At 47.1% G+C, this 19,655-nt stretch overlaps 1 protein-coding gene across 2 annotated transcripts in view; it reads left to right on the forward strand.

Annotated features, from left to right (window-relative positions):
• The window catches only part of CLYBL (citramalyl-CoA lyase), a 230,756-nt gene extending 216,662 nt beyond the window's left edge, over nucleotides 1-14,094 (forward strand). The window contains exons 9-10 of one of the 2 annotated variants that reach the window (XR_013345626.1): nucleotides 2,957-3,099; nucleotides 13,453-13,588. Coding sequence is in view for 1 of the 2 variants with exons in the window: in XM_077813002.1 (XP_077669128.1) it covers nucleotides 13,453-13,548 (96 nt within the window). In the remaining variant the exon portion in view is untranslated. Of the gene's footprint in view, nucleotides 1-2,956; nucleotides 3,100-13,452 lie in introns of both variants that reach the window. The other variant, XM_077813002.1, reaches the window with a different exon arrangement.
• The last annotated feature ends 5,561 nt before the right edge of the window (nucleotides 14,095-19,655 follow it).

The following is a 19,655-nucleotide window of genomic DNA, read 5'->3' on the forward strand; positions in this document are numbered from 1 at the left end:
TAGATCTTGATCATAGACTGGGTTCAAGAAGCAAGATAGTGTATCTTGCACTTATGTGGCATTTAGTAGGCCAGATTTTGCTCTCACTCTGGTTTAAATCTGGAGTAGCTCCACTGCAGTAAATGGAGATAATAAAGTGATACAAATCTAAATTAAATGAGGACAGAAATTGGTCCACATGGCTTACAAAATGAATAACTTACACTCCAAAAAAGCAAGCTGAAGGTAGCAGGAAAAGCTATTAATAGGGTATAAGAAAAAACAGCTCTCCTTTTAATGTAACTACATTACACTTTACCGTGTACCCTCATTTTCTCAGCCAAAATGCAACTTACTCCACCATTACATGACTGATAAATTTGACCCAAAAGTACTTTAAAAACCAAAGAAGCTTTTTGTTGTTTATATATAATACAAATAGTAAATTAGTTTTAAAATATATTCAGATTGAGTATTCTTGTGCAATCTGAGTTTAAAGTATTATATTAGGTACAATATCATTTCTGTAAGGGTCTTTACCAGTCGTCTGAGTTGGGTTTTTAAATCTGATATCAAGCAAAAATGACAAATGGAGTGCAAAAAGATAAAATAAAAGTGTAATTAAGTTTTTACATAAATAATAAGTTGTAAATATTTTAAAGGAACCTGATTGGTCAACAGAAAAGAAAGAGCTAAATATTGCCTCAAAAATCACATGTAAATTAAGCGAAATTTAAAGTTAGGGTTAGTAATTCACAGTTCAAAACTGTAACTTTGGTTGAGTGCTTTAGGCTCCACCAGGCTAAGCTGAAAGAATGATATATATGGTGCTATGTATGGATAATATTCTTAGCAGGCCTTTGGCATCTGAATGATATGTGAACTCAAGTGATTTGGCAAACTATGTAGTAGCTTTTGTGGTCCTTCCTGGAATCCTTTTATTTACACAGTATCTGGTCTGCAAGGGAATTGCTCACAAAGGCCCTGTCATAACAGTCTTTGTTTAGAAAAGTCTGAACCCAGGCTGCTGTATCTTAGAAACAATCTTCATGCTAGGACTTGTAATTGGGAGTGCCCCAACTCCCCCTGAGGTCAGTTAGTGTCTTTCCCCTTATTGCAGTGGGAGTGGGATCCAGCCCTCAGTAAGGATTCTATCTGTCTGTAGCATCTGGCTCCCACTGCCTTCCCAAGGGGCTGTTGTTCTGGGAGAGGGCTCCTTAGCACCTGTGCCAATGTGTGTGTGTAGTCAGGAAACACTGCCCCCAAGCTCTTCCTTCATTCTGGGCTTGTCTATACTTACGACGCTGCAGCAGGGCAGCTCTAGCGCTTCAGTGAGACACTACCTGAGCCGACGGGAGGGATTCTCCCGCTGGCTTAGGTACTCCACCTCCCCTAGAGGTGGTAGCGAGGTCTCTAGTCAACCCAGCACGGTCTATGCCGGGGGTCAGGTTGGTTTAACTGCATTGCTCAGGGGTGTGGATTTTTCACATAAAATATAGTCAATATTATTACAAAAGTAGCTGTTATTCAGAAGAGAGATCAAAGAAGTGTGCTATAGCATAACTGGTGGATTTCCTCCCATAGAAAAGACTATTTGGGGGAAAATTGTGAACTTTTGTTATGCAGCGGTAAGGGGCACATTAGCTTGTTATTCCTGCATATGCTGACTCCACACTGGTATGACCAATCCTGTGCACAGTTGGGGTAGGTGTGAGGCAGAAAGGTCTGAACTGCAAAGCAGGCAAAGAGCCTGCAGAAGCTCATGAGAGCTCTGGGAGCTCGTACAAATGATTTGCTTGCCCCTTCTGTCCCCAAGCAGGCCCTCTGTGGATCTTGATCCTTTTCCCTCCTGTCACTGAAGCCCTGGGGCTAAAGCACAGGGAGGCTAATACAAGCTGCAGCCTGGGCCCAAATGTCAACACTGCAGTTAAACAGCCCCTTAGCCTGAATCAGCTGGCACGGGTCAGTCACAGGTTTTTAATTGCACCGTAGATGTACCCAAAGAGTCCAACATCAGTTTAAAGGATACTTTGGATAAGAAAAGGAGGTCTGTCTCTACAAATATTCTATTTGAGTGCCTCACTGTTTCTAGCATCTGTGTATTCTGTATATCTTGTGCATCCAGGTTAGTTATTTGATAGCTGCCAGTTCCTGCCTTCCCAGAAAGGAGTTAAGAAAAGAACGTACCCAAGAATCCTGGATAGATTTGGATTGGGGGGTTCATTTGTAAATACTCTGCTGGGAAGAGAGGAACAGGAAACTTCATCTTTTTGTAAACTGAAAGATATTGACCAGGACCATCTCAAGCTTTCCCAAACTCCCTCAGCTAGTCTTTAGTGACTTACTAAGCTGTAGAGAATCATCAGTGAAAAGGGGCAGGGGCCTTGTCCCAGCTCATTATGATAACTTTTCCCTTTGAAAAGGGGTTTTTAGAAGAAAACCTGATTCAAGGGTACCTGGCCTGTCGGGCAACTTCAGTGTTGACTTCTCTGAAAATAATCCTAAAACCTTTTCTGCAGGAAAAATCACCTGTTTGTAGTCAGGAGGTTCCCTGACAAGCATAAGCATAGTTCCAGTTTTTGGAAAAAGGAGTGCTCGTTTCTTTCGTTTCTGTACCTGGAAGTAAACCCAAGCCATTCTCCTGAGCCCCTCAGCAGAGGAGCAAAGGTTTCAGGCAGTCAACTTTTTCCCTCCATGGACTTTGCCGAAGGATTTTTTCTTAATCCCAGTGGGAAGTTATCTTTTTGAATTCCTGGGTCTTTTTCCATAGTTTCCTGTGGGTGTCCTTTTAATATCCTCCTGCTTCTTCCCCTTCCCAGAACAGTGGTCTTCCCTTCCTTTCTCTGTAAACTGGGTAACAGTTTGTGGGGTTGGGAACAGTGTTCCCAGGCCCAGGCAAACAGACTTTGATGGATTTATTCCACATTCTTTGTGGCCTCAGAGAAGGAGATATCAGACCTTTTTCTTTTTCTTTTAGGATTTGGAAGTGAGTGAACAATTTCATAAAACCTCAGAGGATTAAAATGGAATCTTTCAACTAGCAATGGATCAGGAATATCCTAGACTTGACTATGCCTGCTTACACATCACCTACTTTCCTTCCCGTCAGAAGTACACAAGGTTTGCATTGGCTAGCTGATATTTCCAGTTCAGCACTTCTCCATTTAGTCTGCCTGAGCGTGTTCACAGTCAGCCCTCCATTGAAAGGATCTTACATAATTACTTATTTCGACAACAGGTTTACTCTCTCACGGTCTCTGGACTAGGTTACCCAAGCAGTATGGGAGCTTTGTTCAACTTACTGGGTCTCATAATGAATGATGGGGGAAGACGATGAATGCTCCAAATCCTGGACTAACTACATGTTTCCTCAGATGTGACCCTGTCAGGGTGAGGAGCTAACACACAGGCCCAAAGAGAGAGAGAAATTAACCTTCTTAGTGTTCAGAAGGCTAATCCGAGGGAAGCACATCTTTTATAAAGTCCATCTGCCCAGCAGTATTTGTGTACCTAGACCATGAAAAACATAATGCTGCTAGGGAAGTCTGTTCCTTTATTTTTGTTCATCTGAGTAGAGATGATGTGTAGAGAGAAGAGGTCATCATCCTCTTACTTGGGCCATATTGGGTCCAGGTCACCTTAACTATATAGCAGACTGGCTAAAGCAATAAAAGAGTATTCTAGAAGAATTGTCCTAAAGGCAGAAGCCTTTCAGCAAGAATTGGGGAGTCCCCATCATATACCCATTTGCAACAAAATGTAGTACCAGGTGTTCCCCTTTAGGCAGCATTTCATGGAACTTTCCCCTGGCTTGCAATTTTATCTTCTTCCACTAATTGGAGTGTCCTAAAGAAAACTGAAGGTCACAAAACTGCTTTCATCCTAGTTACCCTGAACTGGCCAAAGTGATCTTGGTGTGCAGAGTTCATATAAGACTCCTTCTATACTTAAGCCAAGACCTTACTCAGCAGGACCCAGTAACACCCCATACCTGGGTCCCACTTGACCTGGTTCATAGTAGGGTATTCCTGAAGTCCTGAACTTCTCTGACATGGTGGCCCAGACTATGCTGTACACACACACAAAGAATAATTATTTTGCTTCCTGGTGGGTGTGGACAGTTTTTTTTCCATGTGGTACAGGGCAATTTTTTTCCCAACTAGACAGGCCAGAAGCCAGGTTTAGTTTTTCTACAGGTTTTTGTCAAAGGCCTATCCCTTAGCTCCATTGGGATTGAAGCCTTTGCACGAAGTACCTTACAGAAGAGACAAAGAGGACATCAAACCTAGGGGCCATTAGCCAGAGCTCATCTGCTGATTAATGATCTAGACAGTAAATAGTGGAAAAGACAGTTTTTCAGGAAGCTGGTTCCCAAAACACAATTTAGGACTTTGATGATCAATAGAAACAACTTGAATTTCATTTGAAACCAGAGAGAAAACCAGTACAATAATTGGAGCTGATGTGTAATATGCTTGCTACAGCTTAGGAAAGCAGATCTCCATGTTCTGTACCTGCCGTAGCTTGAGAGTGGTTTTCAGTAGCATCCCTCATATCAAGAGCATTACAGTAATCCAGATGGGTGGTCACAAAGGCATGGATAATCATGAAAAGACCAAATGCAGATGAAAAAAGAACTTCTGGCCACCTAAGCCATATGCTCTCAGAGATCAGGGAGTATCCCTAAATTGCAAATCTTGTTAACAAAGCATGAGCAAACTCCTTCAGTAATGGGGCCAGTCACTATCCCACATACCTCCAAACAATTAGGACTCTATGTTATCTGGATTGGCATTAGTCCCAAATCACATTCCTCCAAGCCTCAATCTCTTGTCTCAATTAGGTAAAAGGAAATAAAATACCACACTATCTGGGTTAAGTGAAAGACACACACAGCTGCAAGATGTCTGCATACTGATAGTCTTGGAATCATAGAAGATTAAGGTTGGAAGAGACCTCAGGAGTCCTCTAGTCCAGCCCCCTACTCAAAGCAGGACCAGCCCCAACCTAAATCATCTTGCCCAAACTGTTTAATTATCTTATCCAAGGGTACATGTAGAACAAGAGAATTGAAAGAATAAACCCCTTTAGAACACCACATACTGTATGAGAGGTCTCAGTGTGCATGAGCAATTGTGCAACACCACCTTCTGGTATCTTTCTGGGGGAAAAAATGGAATGGAACCATTCACATGCAATCCTGTCCATCCCTGCCATAGTCCAGTCAACAAAACATTGCTGGCATATTTAAAGGAGTCAGCATGGATACCGTCACTGAGGAAGGCCACCAAGTCCATTGTAGGGTCTCTGTATCATACCTCAGTTGTTTGAGAGAGATCAAGGAAGCGTGAAGACTCTGGATTATATGAGAACTGTCCTGCACTACCTTCTCAATAACCTTGTAAAAACAGCAGTTTAGAGGCCAGGAATAATTAACAAGATCAGAGTTCAAGGTAGGATTTCTTGAGCAGAGGTCTAATGAAGACTTATTTGATGGAAGGTGGCATTTTACCATCCTTCTTAAGGTAAGCATTGATTACCAGACCCAGTATCTGCCTGACTGGTTTTATTTTCCATGAGGGAAATAGGTCCAACTCACAGTTACTTTCCAAAGTTGCTCTGGGACCTCAAGAAGCAAAATTGATTGAAACTGAACCACAGAGGATTTTTGTCCCCTCCAGGTACAGATTTGCTCTCAACAGAATGGCAATCCAATCTGAGTCCAGTCAAACTAACCTGCAAAAAAGGATAGAGTATTTCTGACAGTAAGAAATTTTTATGATGTTTCCGTGAGGTGGAAATCTGAATTTACCAAGCTATTTACCAAACCAAAGTATTTCATAAGGTAAAACTTCTTAGATGCTATTGTGGTAGAGAAGAAAACCTTCACTTCCCCAAGAGCATAAGACTAAAGTCTTCTATCAGGAAATCTTTTAGTCTTGGACCACAATGGACCAACACTGGATCTCTTTATGCTGCTCCATATATTTCGTTTGTCACAAGTTAAGAAAATCTTTGAGGAAGACATATTGGGACAGAATATCCAGAAGCCACTGTACCAGCGTTCAAGAACCACAGACGGTCATAGTGTCCTACCATTTGCACATTATTCTTTTTCAGAAACCAATGATATCAGCTCAGGTCTATGTCTCCATGAATGGCATAATGAAATGGGTCCTCTGTCCTAATAAGAACAAACATAAACCCAAACTGATGTGTTGTGAAGTTGAGTCCTGAATATCTTTGATGGCAACTCCACTGGATCTTGACGCTTTATTCCATTAGGTTTTTCTAAAATGTCATTTAAATTGTCCCCCTGCTGCAAAAATTTTGTTCCTTTTTGTTTTGACAGCGAGTAGTGAGAATAATTGCTCTCTGTCCTCTTTATAATATCCCTCTGCCTATTCGTAGTCTGTCACTTTTGTCTCTGTATTATTTTAGACTCACCATGCTCAATTCTTTTTTTCACAGTCGTTATTTTCCAAACCTTATCATTTTTGTTGGTCTCCTCTGAGAACTTGCGACAATTAGTCTCTCTTTTTAAAAATTCCTTTCCAGCTTTGTTTCCTCTTGGTACCTGCTGAGTGTATCCTGCACTCCATCCTCCTAGTCACTTTGGGCTAGTGTTGAATACAAAGTAGATCTACTAGGATCCCATTCGCCACTGCACACTTGACACACAAATTACTGTTGTTTTTTAAAACATTTTATCTATTTGAGAGAATCTAAAATTTCATTATAAATTCATTGGGCCCAAATGTAGGCCCAGTTTACAGAATGGGATGGGGCACATAAGCTCCAACAGGCTCTGTAGTGCAGGCAATTCCCATTGCAGTCTAGGAACACTGACCTGAGGTATAAGGATGTGAGGAGGGGAATATACCTGCTTTGCAGGCATGAGTTGTGGAGCTTCTCAGGAGACAGGGACGCCAACTAAATAATCTCCCTGTTCCCATCCACGCAGCCCTGTATGTATCAATAACCTCATCCATCCCCCCTGCAGCTGGAGCTGCAGAGGACTTAACAATTATGTCAACCTCTGTGCAGCTCCGGTAGGCAGGGAGAGAGGGGAGTAACCAAGTCGCCCCCCTTCTCTCTCTGTCTGAGTTGTTATAGACCTGTCAGCAAGGGAAAGATCTTTGAGACATGGAGGGCCACGCAGTCTTTCCCCAGCTGTTAGTCTGTTAGGGACAAACTGCCTCCACTCCCTGTGAGTGGGACATCAAGGAAGAGCTGCCTATACTCTGCTCCCTGATACTTCCCAGTGCCTGAATGCCACATGTGACACTCAGGCTGAGCAGAGTCAGAGACTCCGCCTTTGGGAAGGGGAACACATGCTACCCCTCCCCCAAGATCTGCTTCCACAGCTGGTCAACCCAGGCAGGATGAGGAGCTCCTGCAGCTTTGACTTGGTAGAAGCTGCTGGGTGCAGACTGTGTCCCACTCTTTGTAATACCACACCTTTAGGACATTCAGAATGTTGTTACTCTAATGAGAGGTTTTGGTAATGAAAATGAAATGTATACGGTATTGTTTGAAATGGACACAGTGAAGGAAATTCCAAAAAGGTCATATGACCCTACCTAAAATTTGTAGCCAACCACATTTCTCCTACATCTGGCCATAAGACTTTTGGGTAATCCTGTAAAATACACCCATGTTTAAATACTCTGGAAAGAAATAGGATATTTGTTTATGATGTGTTTTCATCATTTCACAATCATTCATGATCTGACCTTGGCAGAATGAGCATGACCCTACTTCTCTGTTTTGTCTTGGTTTTTTTCTTTTTATTTTCCTTCCCCCTATTCCAGTGTAAAATGTATGGGAAATATTCTGGGGACTAATTTACTGAAGCTTTAGGCACTCTCTGCTTTCCACAGGTGTTATTAAATATCACTTCTGCTTAAAGAATCACATCAACTCTCCAAAAGTGAGATTTGGATAATCAGGAAATCCTGGGTTGACTCCCAGGTTATAGAGCAGGGAGAGCTGAGGAAAAGGGGACAAAGGCATGGGAGTGAGCCAAGGAAGTGAGCCATTTTGCTGAGAGCCCAATCCAAGATGTTCAGTGTCCTAAAATACCATGGAAGTCAATGAGAATTGAGGGTGCCCAGCACTTTGCATCTGACTCTCAGCACCTTAAAGGGTCAGGCCTTAAATCAGCCTAGCTAAAGTGCCTGAATGAGGAGTCAGTGATGTTCTGTGACTGGCAGAAAAGTAGCACAACACCAGCCAGTTCTGACCCAGACACCAGTTCTGATGCTGCGAGCAGGAATAGTCTGTGTTGCATTCCCAGCTTGCCAGTGGGGAAATCCCGTGACAGACCTGCCAGCATTGTTGCTTCCCTAGCTCCACACCCAAAAGGCTTCAGAGCTGACAAAACTATGTTTCACAGCACTTCTCTACACTGCATACAGACTCTTCCAAGTGGGCCCAGAAGAGTGGTGATGTGAGCAAGTCTAGTACATGGAATCGGCAAATGGAAAGTGTTGGACCAGGCATGTGTTGGGTGTTGTGCCAAAACAGCACCACCTGTGATGGGACGTTTTCTGATAGATAAAATGGAAGTGTAACATCACCACTTTTGACCTGTGCATCAGTAAGAACATGGCAGTTAATTTCAGAGAAGGAAGGTGAAAATGTTAGTGAATTTCCAGTGGAAAAATGTATAAGACAAAGGAAATTTATAAACAGGGACTAAGGGAGAACAATAAAAACTATGAAGCTTGCACAAGTATGGAAGCAGAAAAGCTGCCACGCTTGTGAAAGCAACCAGAAAATGTCTGTTAGCTGCTTAGAAATAGGAAAAAAGAGAAAGAGAATGATTTACCTCCTGAAAGAAAACAATAGACTTTCTCTACACACTGGAACTGAAATTGTATCACGTTTGCCTTACATGCAGTTGGGCTCACTTTTTTAGGTCCTAGTTTCTGTGATCTTATGGCGAGTCCAAGGTCCCTGTTGTGATGCGTGCAGGAATTCTGAACACATGTAGGGTGAGATTATGACTTGTCCCTTGCCTGGGTGATCAGTAGGAGGAAGGAGCCAGGAGTCTCTTCATCCTTCTCCCTCTTCTCACACAGCCCGTGTAAAGTCTACCAACGGTTGCAATCATTGCATTCAGGGCAATGTTAAAACATGCATTCTGGCCCTTGCATTGTAATCCTTTCAGGCTAGGGATCTTGACTTATCCATCTATACATCACCATGCTCACCAGGAATGATATAGCAGTAGTAAGCCTGCCCAGCATGGCTGTAGTTCTGTCCCTGACAAAGTGCAAGCGATGTACAGATATGCGTTTTGTAAGCATGCACTTGAAGGCCTTGTTCTCTCTGCTCAGTTTTACTAGTGTAACTCCATTATCTTCACAGGTGTGAGAGGAGAATTAGGCCCTGAATTTTTAAGACTATGTGCACTGAATATGAAACAAACACATGAAATCGCCAGAGGATGTCACCATATGGCTTGAGTTCCTTGTGCCTAGAACTGGTGTCTCATCTGTATGAATTGTTTAAACAAAACTATGGTATATATTGTAAACTAATAGTTCTTGGGCTCCCAGTGACACACCCACTCTTCAAAAAGCCTGTGGCTGTAACCCATCACACAACTGTAACTACTACTGTAGTCCCCCACTCCGTCCTTCTAAGATGCTATGGCGTCCACCCTATGGTTGCCCCCACACCTCACCAACTGAAGATTTGCTCCCTAATTTTGGAAGATCCTGTTACTTGTCCCAGCAATTCTTTGATCTTATTGCTGCTGACATCAAGTATCCCATGCCCAGATGCATCCATAATTTGAGTGTAGAGGTAGCTCAGTAGAAATATTGCTGAGCCCTGCAATAGGATACATCATGCATTGGGCAAGAAGGAAGAATCCTATTGCAGGGTTGTGGAAATGAGGGAATGTGACGATAGCAAGCATAGGGTTTCAGGAAAGGAGAGGGCAAAGGCTCATGGAAAGAGCGAGACTAAGGGACTAGGGCATGCTATCGGAGGGATGCAGAGAAAGAGAGGACTCCAAAGGCTATTGAAGGGGGAAAAAAGGAGAAATGCTCAAATTCCAAGAGACAGCTCCACTGAATCTCCAAACCTTAAAGGTTTCCCCAGCACTATCACCAAGTGACCTTTTGGAATCTATTTATGCTAAAAATTATAAACTTATCTCACTCAGATACTGGGGAAAGACTGAATGGCTTATTCTGGCTCTGTGGAGGGTGTGGAATGTATCGTAGAACACGAACAATCTGAAGCCCCACTTGTCACCAGTGATTTAAGGATATTTCAATTCTTGCTAAAATGTTGATTAAGAATTGTATTCTGATAGAGCATTTTAACTACTAGAAAACTAAGTACAGACTAGAAATGCAATCTTATTAGGAATGTTTGCCAGTAAGAAGATTCAGATCTGGGACTAAATGAATCCGTAGTGTAACTTCAACTAAGTCAATGGTGTTTAAGATAAAGACAAGATTTTTTTATAATGTGAAGGAAAATAAAAGGTTGGGTTTTTTTTAAAGGCAAATTCCATCTAATGGAATTAGAAAGGCTAATGTAGGGTAATACCATAATTACTGGTATTGCCGGTCTGCAGAAAACTGGAGGTGGAAAGAGCTATGGTGAATAGAATATATTCAAACTGGTTGCTTTTTCTGGATTTTAGCTCACTATTGCAAATTAGCAGGATGAAATTAAACCTCAGAGTGAATAAACAAAGAAATCAGCTTGCCTCTGCTCCCGCTTCATGTAGGAAAAACAGACATTTCCCTCTGGATGTATGTGTAGAATTCTGATAGATATATATCAGTTACCTATGCACATAGAGAGGACTGCACACCGTCATGTTTTCATGTGCCTCTGTGCTGTTTTCTTGTTTTCCCTCTTTAAATCTCTAACCTATTATTTTAGTGATAACAGGGCAAGCGTGCTGTTTACTAAATTGGTCCCTTCTAAAAGAACACATAATATAAGTCCAGTTATCACTATTATGCTACATGTGAATTAATCTTTGGAACACTGACTTTTTTCCAAACTATTATTAAACTGACCCCTTATAGCCAAATAGATACAGTTGTAACATAAGCTTTCATTTAACAAAAATATATTTTGCATAAATTAGTACCCCAACCACTCCATAGCATTATGCTGAACCAGTAGTTAAATAATAAACTATAAATCTTAAAATGTTTGCTTCATTTCTAATTCTTGCTTTCAACAGTTGACAAACTTAAGTTATGGTTATCTAAGTATGTTCTTTTAAAAATAGCTAATAATGAAGCTGTAAGTGACTGCAATGTTGTTAATAGATTGTTTATTATTTACACAGGGCCTACAGAGCTCTAGGCAATTTGTAAAGACATTTTTGAAGCATTTTTCATCTGAATTTCTGCTTGATTTGAATGATGATGTCATATCATCAGCCTATTCTTCACCAAATCCTGCTAAAATTCCAGGATAATGTACAGGATATTAAACCCTGAATAGAATAGACTAGAATAATTGGACTAATAGTTCAGAAATTGGTTGTGTCGACTTATAGAAGGATGATATACTTTATAAGTGACTGTGTCCAAGGATGAAATTTTGCTTTGTTATGCCCTAATTTGATGAGATATTTAATTTAATTTAATACTGCTTGAATGAGTTAAAGGTATGAGGCTGGGATCCACTGGAACAATGCATTTCCATAATCATTTTTGGAAAATGTTAGATGTTATCATTTGACTTACTGGATTTCTCAATTTCATTATCCCTCTGTATCTTGTAACTAGAAAATAATACGCAGTAGTTTGTTTCACTCTCAACTCCTCTGGCTGCCCCCAAACACAACCAAACAGAAATGTCTTTCCTCACTCTATCCCCTCCCTGGTGTGGCTCTCATTAGTCAAAATCTAAAATGAGTTCATGGTCCTGTATTAATTTCAGTGGAGCTCCAAGTGCATGCAGCAGCAACATCCACACACCGCCCACTACACAACGCAAGACCAGAGCCTTTACATGTAAGATCTTCTGGGAAGGGGCTACATCCTTTAATTTGTTGTGTGAAATGCCCAGCTCACTTTTGGCCATTGTAAAAGGTAGAAATAATCCTGCTGGCTTGTTTTGTCTAAGTAAAAAAAAAATGTCAGAAGTGCCTTTGACAGATGCAGGAGGCATCTTCTGCAATATCACTTGGGGCGGGCTTGCTGCAAAGCTTTTTAGTTTTGAAATCCTATTTCTTCAACTCAAAATGTTAGAATTTACTGATGGCTTTAATAAAATGAAAAGGAGATTAAAACATCCAAAGTGGGGGGGGGGTCAGGTTTGGGGCTCAAGGTTTAATACAAGATTTCTTTTAGTTGAGATGTAACTACAGCTTGTTCATCTCATATTAACACTAAGCGTAACATGAGCTAAGTACTGATAAAAATGAAAAGTTACTCAAAAATCTGTTCTGACTCTGGGAGAATCACTGTTCAGACACTCTTGGTCAATCCTGTGCAGACCATAGTCTGGTAAATTCTCCAGTAGTACACAATAGGCAAATACAGCATGCTCTACATTGTTAGAAATCCATTCTCTGAACATGGACATAATCTGCTAGGCCTATGGAAAGGAGGAAAAGGAGAAAGGAACAATGCCAGCAGCTCTGGAAAGGCAACACAAGGCCCTGAAAACTAACCGTCTTTACCTATGGCGCTCTAACTGGAAGAGATCCCCCCCCCCAAAAAAAAAAGTCTAGGGCCCAAGACCTCCGTTTCAGTTTCCCCAAAGGGTAATAATGCCTCCCCCACACTTGTAACCAGCTCTGAGTTCTAGGTATGGGAAAATGTGAGACCTGGGCACAGGATTGTTGCATTGCACTTTGTGAAATGAAAAGTGAAGGGGGCTTGGTGTTGGTATCACTATTTGCCAGAGCCAGGGAAAGAATTACTGGTATGGTGCTATAATGAGTGAGAAATTCTCCAATCTCAAGCCTTGCTGAACGTAGACTAAGGCTCTTAGCTGCTCCAGCTCACTTTTGTGTGATGAGTGAGGACGGTCTGATCTCTTCTATAAAAGGGGCCCAATTCCGTGCTGCTAGCTTGTCGTCTTGTACCAAGCTTCCACTTCTGTGAGAGCTCGTAAGGGCTATTTTCCCATGTCAATCCATATTGTCTGTGCTAACTGGCAGCATGCCCTGAAATACACCTGTCCCACTATGTGGCTCTTTTCTGCTCTCTGCCTGTTTTTCAGATTGGGAGTTAAATACATACGCTCTTTCCCCCACAGTGTGATCAAGTGCGTTTTTTTTCCTCCTCCTTTTCACATTGAACTCCCTCTCGCCCGCCTCCCCCTCCCCTCCTTTAGTTTGGCTCTTTCTGAAGGCTATACAAGAAGAATCAGTTCCTTGTTTTACAGATGGATGTTAAAAAAAAAAAAAACCCAAGCAAAATAACCTATCATTTTAAAGGTTCTTTCATGAAGTTTGTATTTTCTGTTTTCCAGGGAACCTTTACTTTCCAGGGGAGTATGATAGACATGCCGTTACTGAAGCAGGCACAGAACATTGTTACGCTTGCCACAGCCATCAAGAAAAAATGATCTATTAAATGAAGCTCTCACCATGTGGGCAGAGAAGCCGTTTTAAAGAACGACTATAGTAGTTCGGGAAAATGTAAATACATCAGAGTTAAGCAGAACTCCATTTACATTTCCGCAGATCTGACGTCATTTGTCTTGCCAGACTTGCTAATTGCCACGACTGTGTATGATCTCAATTAGTGCTCGCGCCAGTGCAGCCCAACGTGCTTGTCCTGCTGGATCCTGGAGTGAAGTCACAGTGCTGGGTATGACATCACAGTAACGATTACAAGACAGGATTATGACTTCACTGGCGGACAGCAGCGACAGCTGGGCTGTGAGGAAAACAAGCTCTTCTAAAATAACAAATGAAACAAAAATCAGGTCAAATGCTTCTGTTTTGTCTGTGCCTTTCGCCGCCCCCATGGTATTTGCGGCAAAGTAGAAGTCTTCTTCCGAAGGGCAAACTCGTGCATAATTATTAAATAGTGGAAACTGTAGTTATGAAAATCATTTAATCCCTGTGTGGGCTCCCCCCCCCCGCTATAAATGTACAACAATCATTAAAAAGTGAATATAGCGTATTGCGAGACTCTTGATTTCTTTTTTTAAGTGTTTGCTATTCAGCCCATTTCCTCCTGGAGACGTAAAGACCGGGACGGGTTGGGCGGCAATAAACTTGTCGAGTTTTCGAAGACACAATGCGGCAGAACTTGTGCATATGGTCTCGAGTCAGATTTGCATCACATTAGAGATACTGCTGCAGGTCATATGGGCCGCGTGGTTAACGGGCTTAGCAAAGCTGTTTTGAAGAGGTTAACCCAGCTTGTAGTAAGGGTAAATAAACATAACAACCAGCCATTGTTCTCTATTCAGCATGTACTCTTATATCGACGGCGAAAGGGTATTGAAGCTGCAGAGGATCAACTTGTGGTTGCCAGAGGACTCCAATGAAGTTTGAAACACCAACAATCAGAGATTTTGTTTCTGTTCCTCATTAAATCATGAGCTTTTGTGTTCGGACTATGAACGACTGGTCTTTAAGAAATTACCAGAATGGGAAGTTTTAAACTATGCACCACCCTTTTCATGACCTACCCAGCAGCAACGCTGCTGCACTTAGACAAACACCGCGGGGAAGGCTGTTCTGTTTATTTAAATGTGTAAATAGAAAACAGTTGTTTTTAGTTTCATTTTTCATCGCCTCCATCGCCCGTTTACTGCTGGCGCGGGCGGGCACCGTTGCTTTTTCCTCCCCTACGCTCGGGCTTTTCCCTTCCCTCCGACAGCTTTTCCCCGCTTCGCGGTAAACATGTTTTTAAATGTGCTGCTTGGTGTTTAAGCAGCTGGCTCGGGCGATGCAAGCGCGCCAGGGCAAAGCCCAGCCGGGGAGCGGCTCTGATCGCTTCAGCCCCCAGCCAGGGCGCGGGCGCCAGAGCCGCTGGCTGGAAAGGGCCGGGCAGGAGCAGCCCCCGGGCCTCGGCCGCTCCGACGGAAATGCCAGAACCGGCCCGGTCCGCTCCCGGCCAGCGGGGCTGGGGCGCTGCAGCCCGGAAGCAGGAGCAGGCCCGGTGCAGCGCCCGGCTGGGGCACCAACCTGCCCCGCGCTGGGGACGCGCCGCTTAGATGAACGCAGCCCAGCTGCTCCCGCCTCCGAGCCCTGCCGGCACCAGGGAGCCCAAAGCCCCCCCCAGAGCCGGCTCAGCCCCCGGCCGCTGCGCTGCGATCCTTGGCCAGGCCGGGGGGAGACATAACCCGCTGCCCCCAGAGCGCCTCGCCCGCTGCCCCGGGCCCTGAGCGCTGCGGGCCCGGCCCGGGAGCTGAGTCCTGGCCCGCCGGCGGAGCGCTGCTTACACCGGGGCCCCGCTCGCTTGTTCCCAGGCCAGCCGGGGAGCTCCGCGGTCTGCCCCGGGCCCGCCCCTGGCTCCAACTAAAACCCTCCCGGCGGCCGGGCCAGTTCTCCAGGGCTGGGCCATAACGGACTAAACCCGCCTGGTCACGCCGGAGGAAGAAGCCCCAGGGCCCGAGCCGGGCTGTGCTGGGGGTACCGGCGCTCCCCGACCCCCACCCCCGCGGGGCTGACTCGGGCCAGAGGAGCCCGGCGGAGACACGGGCAGTGGCTGGGAGGCTGCCCCGGTGCGCGCGGAAGGGGGCTGCAGGGGCCGGGGCTGCTGTTCCCCAGGCAGCCGCCCCCGGGGACACAGGCAGGGAGGGATCGAGCCAGACCTGGTTAGGGAGGGAGGCGAGGAAACCACAGCGAGCTCCCTGCCCCTGGCACTAACAGAGCGAGTGGGGCAGGCTGGAGGGAAAGAGCCCTGCCCTGGGCAGAAACCTGCCAGGGACACACACAGCCCCTGGCTGGGAGGGTGACTGAGCCTGTCCCGAGGTTGGGAGAGCTTCGGGGAGCTGCTGAGTGTACAGGAGAAACTGCAGGACTCGAGGAGATGCTGCGAGAAAGCTGGAGCCGAGCCGGTCCTGGCTGCAGGGCAGCGGGAGCTGCCTGGGGTGACAGAGCCAGTCCAGAGGCTTGGGGAGCTGCGGGCGGCGAGCTGGCTGGGGATGGTAACGACTGTCTCGCGGATGGCAAAGATGCAGGGCCTGGCCGCTGGCTGGGAGGCGATAGAGCCCGGCCAGGGGAGAGGGAGCTGCAAGCCAGGGAGGGGGAGGGGGCGATAGAGCCCGGCCAAGGAAGCGGGAGCTGCAAGCCAGGGAGGGGGAGGGGGATGGGGCGATAGAGCCCGGCCAGGGGAGCGGGAGCTGCAAGCCGGGGAGGGGGATGGGGCGATAGAGCCCGGCCAAGGGAGCGGGAGCTGCAAGCCAGGGAGGGGGAGGGGGCGATAGAGCCCGGCCAGGGGAGCGGGAGCTGCAAGCCAGGGCGGTGGCTGGTCCCTCTCCTGTCTCCCAGCCCCTGGCTCGGCCACTCCCCGCTCCACGAAGATTCGCCCTTTTCCGGCTAAACCCCCTAACCTGGTGCTCCCCGCCCCAGCGCCGGGAGCTGCCCGAGGCTGCCCGGCCGCTCTGCAATGGCTCCAGCCCCGGGGCGCCCAGGGCCGGCGGCGCTGCGCGGGGGCTGGGCAGAGCCGCAGGGGGCTTGGAGCCCGAGCAGAGCCCCGCCCCGCCCCGCCCCGCCCCAGGCTATAGCGCCCCCTGCGGGGCGGGGCGGGGCGGGGCTGGGCAGGGAGGGCGGCGCTGGCTTGGGCTGAAGAGCTGGCGGGATTTCAGCCCCTACTTGGTGCGGGCTGATCTATTGCCGCGCCAGGCGCTGGAGGCTAATCTGATTAATTAAAGACTACCTGCTTCCAGTCCGCGGAGCAGCCCCCTTTGCCCGGCCCCCTCCGTTATTAATTCTTGGATGGCTATATTATGGGTAATACTATTAAAACATTATCCAAACTAATGAGAAACAATTACTTAGGAAATGAGCGGGGACAAGATTGAGCGGCGGACGTCGGCGGTTATCCCCGCAGATTGCTTCAATAAATCAGCCGGCGCAATGCGCGGCGGGCTGCAAAGCCCTGGCCCAGGGAAATGAACAAGAGCGAGTTTTTAGCTGTTTGCATAATTTTTTCATTAATCTCAATAGGAGCCGTGCGGCGCAGATTGTTTTATTCCCCTAACGCCTCGCCTGCGGGGGGGGGGGGGGGAGCTCAAACTAATGTCTTCATTGTTTTACTGGAGGCTTCGTGACAGCCTGGGCCCGCCCCCGTCGGTTGCGGGGAGGCTCCTCTCAAGGCACCCGGGCACTGGGCGAGGCGGCTGGGAAGCCCGGCTGGCGCTGTCCTTCGGTGGGCTGGAGTGAGGCAGGTCGGGGCGCCTGGAAACGCCCCCTCCCGCCGCCCCCAAGCCCGGCCGATGCAGCGCGCTTCCAAGTGCCCCCCCCCCGCCTCCTTCGCAAAACCCATCGGCCCGGCCGCGGATGTTCAGCCCCCGACTACTTGCGCTGCAGCGGGTCGTTTTAGTCACTTCCTCTCATGCCACCTTTCCGGAGAAGTAACCTATGCAAATCTTTGCCTTTCTTTCTGCGGGGGGATGCAGCCTGGTTGCCGCTGAGGGTCTGCTGATTTTATTCCCTCCCCCAGGAAAATCCGGCTCCCACTTCGGTGTTTCAGGGGTTTTCTCGTTATCGAAAATCCGCTCTGCTCTTTCTCCTTTGACTTGAAGTGCTCTAAGGAAGCTTTAAGTGTTTGCCGTTTCCCTTCCTTCCTTTCTGCCTTGTGCTCGGAAGGCCATTGACGAAACAAACCCCAGGATAAGCTTAGCCGCGGGATTTTGTGCATATTAATGACAGCAAAGGGCACCTCATGGCTTTGTAATTGCAGAGCGCTTGGGCTCCGGCCTGGGAACTGCAGCCCTGCCCCAGCAAACCCCCGGGAGGTTTCCCCGTTGGAATTAGGGGGAAAGTGAAAAAGTAATTACCCGAGCACCACTCTGAACTGCGAAAGCCCCTTTCTTCCTCCCTCCCTTCCTTTCTTTCAGCGCTCCGATTTAAAGGGGGGAACGGACAACCCGGAAAATAAATTACTGTCCAATCAGTAGGTTAGCTCCTGAATGCTACGGCGCATTTTCCTTTTCTACGTTTTAGCAATTAGCCGGGCGTTTGCCCCTGAGCCCACCCTCCAAAGGCTGGGGGAAGCGGAGCCCAGGAGGCGAGGGGAAAGCAGCCTGCGAGGTTTTTACAAAGCAAACCCGCCGCTTCTCCCAAGCTACCGGGTGACATTTGCAGGGAATTTTTTTTTTTTTTGGACCGCTTCTACCAAAAGGAGCGCTTGGGTTCCTCCCCCACCGTACCCCGCAAGGGGCCGCCTGGCAGTAACCCCAAATCCCGACTCTCATTAACGATGCCTCCCCCGTGTGTTGGCCGGGTTCGCTTTCCCCTGCCCAGATTTCCACGCCTGGGATTCGGATTTTGCGCACCGGCGTTTCGAACCCCTCCCTCCGAAACGGGGCCCAGTTTCACTCCCACGCGTCGGTGTTTGGTCTTTGAATGCCACTCTACGCGGGGCTCACTCGGGAAAGTCCCTCGATCGGAGCAACAAACCCAAGCGCCTTTGGATCTTCACTTTCTCCCGGGCCCTCGCAATGGGAACTCCATGGGCCGGGCTGAAACGGGGCTTTGGAAACTTTGACAAGCCGAGCAAAGGGGATATCTGCTCCTGGGGCGCTCACAGCCTGGGCAGGCACCTTTCCTTGTGCCCTGGCCCATCCGATCACTGCACAGCTCGGGTTTTCTCCCGCACCCCGCCGCCGCTGGGATGATTCAGAGCCTGTCAAAGATTCGATCGAATATTTTAGGGGCAGGGCGAAAACAGCTGTTCGGAGCCTGGAGAAACGGATCCGGTTTGGTTCTTTGTTCCCCCGCCCCCCAGGAACACATGGGCCTTGTGCACTCATAAGGAGTGATGGAGACAAACCGGAAAGCAAACGAATCAAGTTGCCCATGGCCAGGTCTGGCCTGTGGGCCGGGGCCAGGGACTGGTTGAGGAATTGCCAGCCAGGGAAGCCAGCCTGGACTTTGTGAAGTCAGACAGCTGGGGCTGGAGCCAGCAAAGGGGTAATTCCAGACCCAGGCACTGCACTGAAAGGGGACAGGGAGAGCTAGCTGCTTTTGTAAGGGACAGAAGGAAACAGTAGCCCCCAGATGTGACTTAGGGGGAGGTTGGTTGGGTTGGAGGAGCCTGGTTTTTAATCGAGCTTCCTCCCCAGTAGGCAAAGACCAGAGGCCTGTTTGCTGGTCAAGGTGTGTTGCTTTTGGCTGGGGCAGGTGAGCAGTAGGAGGCTGAATAATTTTTTTGTGACAATCAGAACAAGCCCCCCCCCCCCCCCCGCCAAGAATTCAAAGACTGGTAACTACACACCCTGGTCGGCTGGCGAGCACCTGAGCTTGCCTGCTCACTAAGGACTGGTGCCAACCTGCGAAAAGCAGAAGGCCTTAGGGCAAGAGGGCAGGTGGGGTTGGCACTGCCTTGACTCCCCTTCTCCTGGGCCAGGATGAACAGCAAGACCCTTCCTGGGCAAAGTCTAGGGCAGTGAGTCTCAACCTCTGGGGGCTCAGGGCCCATTTGTCAAACCCTGATGGCCTGTCGCAAATCAGGAAATAGCTTGAGTGCAAAAACCATCTGGCTTACTAA

Source organism: Eretmochelys imbricata, chromosome 1 (genome assembly GCF_965152235.1).
Source record: "Eretmochelys imbricata isolate rEreImb1 chromosome 1, rEreImb1.hap1, whole genome shotgun sequence".
In the NCBI taxonomy this organism is placed as follows: Eukaryota; Metazoa; Chordata; order Testudines; family Cheloniidae; genus Eretmochelys; species Eretmochelys imbricata.